The 6,173-nt window shown below is 59.2% G+C and overlaps 4 protein-coding genes across 4 annotated transcripts; all 4 read right to left on the minus strand.

Moving 5' to 3' along the window:
- Nucleotides 1–149: 149 nt before the first annotated feature.
- DQ04_00461000 (electron transfer protein) lies at nt 150–878 on the minus strand (the record flags this gene model as incomplete). Its single annotated transcript, XM_009309034.1, has 1 exon — nt 150–878. The coding sequence occupies one exon, from the start codon at nt 876–878 to the stop codon at nt 150–152; it is 729 nt and encodes a 242-aa protein (XP_009307309.1).
- A 252-nt stretch (nt 879–1,130) lies between these two features.
- Nucleotides 1,131–1,754, minus strand: DQ04_00461010 (Ran-binding protein; the record flags this gene model as incomplete). Its single annotated transcript, XM_009309035.1, has 1 exon — nt 1,131–1,754. One exon carries the CDS (start codon nt 1,752–1,754, stop codon nt 1,131–1,133), a length of 624 nt encoding a protein of 207 aa, XP_009307310.1.
- Nucleotides 1,755–2,011: 257 nt separating this feature from the next.
- DQ04_00461020 (hypothetical protein) lies at nt 2,012–2,404 on the minus strand (the record flags this gene model as incomplete). Its single annotated transcript, XM_009309036.1, has 1 exon — nt 2,012–2,404. The coding sequence occupies one exon, from the start codon at nt 2,402–2,404 to the stop codon at nt 2,012–2,014; it is 393 nt and encodes a 130-aa protein (XP_009307311.1).
- A 288-nt stretch (nt 2,405–2,692) lies between these two features.
- Nucleotides 2,693–5,845, minus strand: DQ04_00461030 (putative ATP-dependent RNA helicase; the record flags this gene model as incomplete). The annotated part of the gene is made up of 1 exon (XM_009309037.1): nt 2,693–5,845. One exon carries the CDS (start codon nt 5,843–5,845, stop codon nt 2,693–2,695), a length of 3,153 nt encoding a protein of 1,050 aa, XP_009307312.1.
- Nucleotides 5,846–6,173: the final 328 nt, after the last annotated feature.

A 6,173-nucleotide genomic window follows, 5' to 3' on the forward strand; every position in this document is an offset into this window, starting at 1 on the left:
ACACACACACACACACACACACACACATACACACGAAAAAAAAAGGTGGTTCGCAATGTGACGCACAGTACTCGACACCATTCCTTTTTGTTTGTTTGTTTTTTGGTCGTGTTGCTTTCCCGTTTCCCTTTTCTTCTTCCTCATTCCTTCTACGCGGCGCCTTGCTTCTTGCCGTAGTTCTGCAGCGCCGTCTCGAGGAGCACCTTCACCTTCTCCTGGTCGAGCTGCACGCCCCTCGCCTCCAGCTCGCCCAGCGTGCACACGATGTGCGTCACGTCGCCCGCCTCGCACAGCGCGTCGAGGAGGCGCAGCATCCCTACTACCTCCGTCTGCACGCCGCCGTGCGACGGCAGCTCCGTCTGCAGCGCCTCCTCACGCGGGCTAACGCCATGAATCGTCTTGCTGATCGTGTTGTAGCGATCCATGATATTGTCTACGCGGCTGCGGTCGAGGTTCGAGTTGCGCACGAAGGGGCGGATGTACGCGTACTGCCGGAAGAAGTGGCGCAGGTCAACGACGAAGTCCTTAATGACGGGAAAGTTCGGCAGCGGTCCGACCGTCGTCACCTGCTGCGAAAACGTGATGCAGGCGAGGCTGTTAATGCCATTAATATTCATCGCGCAACTTCCGCAGACGCCCTCGCAGCACGACGCGCGGAAGGCCAGCGTGGGGTCCTGGTGTGCCTTCACCGCCGTGATGAGGTCGAGCACCATGTAGTCGTGGTGCTTGTCGTATTCGTAGCTCTCCACCCGCTGCTTGTTCGTGGCAGGGTCGAACCGGATCAGGCGCAGGATCGCCTTGCTGGAGTTGGCCTCCGGCGCAGTGGAGGTGCAGCGGCGGATGGCCACTTTGTACGGCTGGGCGATCTTGCGCAGCATGGCTGTGTGTATGTCTCTTCGGATGTTGATTCCTTTGCTTGTTGCCTCTGGTGCCCTGGCGGCGCACAGGACGTGGAGCACAGGCACACGCAGACACACAGAGGGAGAGATGGGAAGTGAGGGAAAGAAGAGAAGCAGCAGCAGCAGCAGCTGCTGCCGAAGGAAAGCACAACACAAGAAAGAGAGGGTAGTACGGAGTTAAATGAATGACGTATCGACCTTTTTACAAGTCTCTCTCTCTCGTTTGCTCGCTCAGTCCTCTGGCACAAATAAGCCCCAGTTCCTCACGTTGAGCGTCAGCAGCATTCTCTGCAGCAGCGCCAACACCTCCGCCTCGCCACGCAGCCGCTGCACCACATGCGCCTCGCTGCTTTCCGGGTGAATACGCTGCGGGGCGGAGATGGAGAGCAGCACGTCGGTAGAAATGGGTGGGGGAAGGCGCAGAACTGCCAGTGCAACCAGCACGTCGTTCTCCTTGCCCTTCTCGTTCGTGTACTTAGAAACACGCTGCAGGCCGCAGACGAGGCATCCGTACACGTCCCGCCGGAGTTGCTGCTGCGGCGCGGCCTCTGGTGGAAGCTGCGAGACGTGCGGGTATTCAGAGGAGACGAGCTGGCGCTGCTGCTGGATGGTGTAGTCACCGTGAACGCAGCCGTTTGCGTGTGCAAGGTCCTTGTAGAAGAACTCGCCACAGTCCGCGTCACTCAACTCACGCTGGCGCGACAACAGCTCGACGATGATGCACATGCCTGTCTCCGCCTCTGCGTACACCTCCTGCGTGTCGGGCACCTGACGGAACTCGCTCACGTCGACCGCAGTGGTGGGGAGGGCGCACGTGATGGCGCCACCGAAGAGCTCCACCTCTCTTTCCTGCATTGGTGTTATGTGTCACTGAGAGTAAGCGGGGAATGTTTCGCGTTGCGGAGTGAAAGAAGGAGAAGACGGAGGAGAACGAAGACAGAATATCATTTTCGCCACAGGAAGCATCAAGAGATGCCAGTCGTGAAACAGTTCGGCAAATGCACGTAATACACGCAACGCCGTGGGCGAGAAACACAGCCCCCTCTTGTGTGGCGGGGGGGGGAGGCACCCACAAAGGCCCCCTTCGTGCCCCCCACCATGCTGCTGCTGTTTTACTTCATGACGAGACGCCGGCGCGATATTTTCAGCAAGCGCACAATATCCACTAAACGTCGCAGTACCACTGTTGCTGCGTAGCTCAGCAGCAGCAGGATTGCAACGAGCTGAATGTCGAGGAGCGTCACCGACTGGCCCTCGATGGGCCGCGCTCGCAGCGCCGCGTAGGAGAGGAACGGGGGCAGCACGCCGCTCTGCGCCACATCGTGGATGTACTCCACCAATTTCTGCGCAAGCAGGCCGAAGCCGAGTGTCACGAGCGCCGCTAGTGGGAGAAGAGCGACAGCAACGCTGGCGTGCACGTAGCACCGGCAGCCCTGCGACGCCTCAACCAGCACCGACGCGACGGCCACACCAAACACGAAGAGCAGCGCTGCCACCAGCAGCATCGCCTCTGCCAACTCCCACCTCTATTGATAGCCCTTCCGCGGAGCGTGTAGGGGAGCAAGCACACCCACACGCACAGATAGAATAAAGCGAAGTAAAGAAAAAATAATAAAATATAAACGAAGTACCCATGGCGGACAGCAGCCATGGAGCAGGAGCAGCACGCAAAATAAAGAGAAATGAGCACCAAATGGCCACAGAAAATAATAAGCAACGCGTACAACATTGGATCGCAGCAGACACCTGTGACGCCACACTCCCCGCCTCCCAACCTCCACGCCTTGCCTCCCTCATTGGGGCACCCGTGAGCAGTGCGTCAGCTCCAGCAGCTCCCCCTTCTTCTCGAGTATCGTCTGCTGCAGCAAAACGTTCGCCTGGCGCACCAGGCTGATGGCGCTGCGCAAGGAGAAAAACTTCACCGTCTTGTTATCGGGCGGGTTGGAGGCCTTCACACGCCTGACCAACTCCTCCGGGTTGCATGCCGCGATCGCTGCGGGGTCCTTGAAGCCTGCGACCCACAGGGCCCGCGCACGCCCCGGCTGCACGCCGCGTAGCTCCATCAGCGGCACAATGTCAGGCTTCACGCCGAAGCCGAGCCTCTTCACGTACGACGCCAGCACCGCCTCGAGCGAGAACCACTCCATGGCACGGCAGAAACTCGTGATGGAGCTGCTGAACATGGATGCGCTGCGCATGAGGCTCTGGAGCTGTCCACGGTTACACTGGTAGCGGTGCTCCAGCACAGACATTGGCACCTCGCTGAGGAGGTCGGCGAGCATCATGGCCACAAAGAAGCGGCGCGTTCTGAACAACTGGCTGTTGCTGTTTCCAGCAGGGTCGCCAAGCCCCATAGCGCGCTGATGAACGAAAAACTCGTCTACGCCAATCATGTTTGCAATGCGCTGGCGGGTGTCGCTCAGCTGTGAGAGCGCGTCGCGGTACACTGACCAATTGCAGTCCCCAATCTCCCGCAGCGGCGTGAGGTAGTAGCACAGGTGGAGATCGTCGACGAGAATAAGGCCGGTGCGCTGCATGTGCTCCAGCTCCTCGCGCACCAAGAGGGCCTCCTCAATGCTAAAGCACGACCGCACCGAGCAGGTGCCAAACGGTGTAGCCGACAGTGAGACCGTTTCGTCCGTGTTGTTGTTAGCGCTCTTGTTGTTGTTCTTGTTGCTATTGTTGTTCTCCCCGCCACCGTCGTTGCTGTGAGTCGTAGGATGTGTGGCTACACCGCCCCCGTCACCTGTCTGCCGTGGAACCCGCTGCACCAACCCACTATGCTCCAGCTGCCTAAGCGCCGACTGCAAAATGTCGTCCAGTACCACCGGCAATGGCCTTGACACCACATTGTACGATGCATCAAACGGCCCCGCTGCGTGGTGACACAAGAGATTCCCCATCCACCGGTGGGCGTCGCTGAGGCTGCGAATGACACCGACCGCAATGCACTCCAATACACACCGTTCAAATGCGCTCGCCTCCTCCAGCATTTGGCTTAAGCAAGGCTCCACATCCTGCTGCATCAATGCGCGTCCTTTCATACAATCCCTGCGAGGCAGAAGCAAGAACGACTCACCAAACTCATCCAGACCAGCACGGCCAGCGCGTCCGCACATCTGCAGGTAACGGGACTTTGTCAAGAAGTCGCGGCCAACGTACGGTGTTTTGAAGATTACGCGTCGCGCTGGCAGATTAACCCCAGCAGCAAGTGTGGAGGTGCAGCAGAGAATAGTGATGAGCCGCTGGCGGTACGCCCGCTCAATCAGCTCCCGCTCCTCCCCGAGAAGGCCGCCGTGGTGGAAAGCGACGCCGTGCGGGATCAGATAGCTCAGCTGCGATGCGTCATGGTCGAGGGAGCTAAGATCCGCCAGGAGAGCCGCGATGGCAGAGGCGTCGTTCGTGCTGGTGTTGTAGCCATTCCGTGCGTCACTTCGGTGCCGTGCAATGAGGCGTGCCGTGTCAACGCACTGCTGCCGACTCGCGCAAAAAATCAGCACCGATGCCTTTTCCACCTCCGTCGCCAGGAGCAGCAACTGCTCTGACTCTGTGGTGCACCCAGCGGCGACGAGGTTGCGCTCATTCCGATTGCCTTCCAGCATCACCATGCCTTCCACAACAGCATGCTGCCGCAGTGGAACAGGGCGGTATGTCCCCACATAGCAGCTAGCGCGCAGCCACGTCGCAATGTTTGGCAGGTTTGGAATTGTGGCGCTCATCCCAATGATCTGCACCTTGTTGGGAAAGCACAGCAGCTTTGACAGAAACAGCTCCAACGTCGCGCCGCGACGCGACTCGCCAAGCATGTGGAGCTCATCTACGACGACAGCACCGAGTCCTCCTATGAGGCCCTCATCTAGCATGTGATTAAGCACAGAGTTTGCCTTCTCAAGTGTGCACACGTACACCGCCGTGCGCCTGGGAAGGGGGAGCCTCCCCTGTGTACCGTAGTGGCCGTCCACGGCGTAACCCAACGCATCGCCGAGGGGCCGCAGCGCCTCTGTCTTCTCCTCTGCCAGCGACACAAACGGGAGAACGAAAAAACACGACTTTTGGCGATTTAAAAGGCATCGAAGAAGCGAGATTTCAGCAACTAATGTCTTGCCTCCGCTCGTCGGCTGGCTGTAAACTAAACTTCCACCGCCGCGTACGTCATCCCGCATGAGAACTTCATGCTGCCACGGGTACAACTTCTTGATGCCGCGCCGAGTCTCAAAGAATGTCTGTACGCTCTGAGGAAGATCATAGAAGACACCACTGCTATTCACCACAGGAGCAGGTGCGAGCGCCGGCATCGGCGCCGGATAGCCGCTGCTGCTGTTACCGTACCCGCCTTCAACGCCGTCAAACAGCACTCCAGCAGGCTGGGCATTACTCTCCATGGCGACCCTACCCTCCTTCTTCCCCTCCTCCTCCTCCTCCTGCACCGGCTGCGTCAGCGCAAAGGGTGGAGACATGTGCCCTGCTGTTGTCGATGTGGCCGTTGTTTTGCTGGGCGTGAAAGCGAGGTCTTCTGAGAGTCGTAGGTCCTCCTCCACCTCGCGCTGCAGAATCTCCTGGCTCTCGAACAGAACCTCCTCCCCTTCCGATACCCCGATCATCGGTTGCAATGGAGTGTGGTGGTGCGTCGTGTGGAGAAAAACACGCGGCGCGTTAACCTCCTCCGTGTTGTGCAGCTTCTGTACTTCACATGATTGCAGCACTTCTGCGTGCGGCGGCGGCGGCAGCGAAAGCTCGGGAGTGTGCACCGCAGACACCGATAGTCTGCCCCGCGGTGATGGCTCGAGGCGTGGCCGTTTGTTTGGCGCCGCGTCCATCGGCGTGGCTGGAACAGCAGCTGCAGCAGCGCTGTGCCTGGCGGGCGCCTGCTCCGGCGGTGGGTCGTGCCGAAACACCATCGTCCGCGGCGCCTGAAATCCTCCACGGGACACAAATGTCTTGCGCATGTGTGGGCGCGCGCTTGGTACGTGCTCTGTGTGTCTGTCGGCGGTCACTCAGGATGCTCCGTGCACCATGCAGCCCGTGTTCGCGGAGGAGCACGATGCCCGGCTCGCTGCTTTATCTCCGCCCTCCTCCCCCTTTCTACCGAACTCCTTCCGCAGAGCCCTGTGTGCCGCCGTACTAACCGCGCAAACACACACACACACACACACACACACAGACGCACAAAGAGAGAATAAAGGTTTAACACGAAACAGTGAACTACGAAGATGCACAGAGTGACTGTGTGTGAGCGGCGGGGAAATCGAAACAATTCACGCACACACACACACA

Source organism: Trypanosoma grayi (genome assembly GCF_000691245.1).
Source record: "Trypanosoma grayi strain ANR4 Tgr_46_V1, whole genome shotgun sequence".
NCBI classification, from domain to species: Eukaryota; Euglenozoa; class Kinetoplastea; order Trypanosomatida; family Trypanosomatidae; genus Trypanosoma; species Trypanosoma grayi.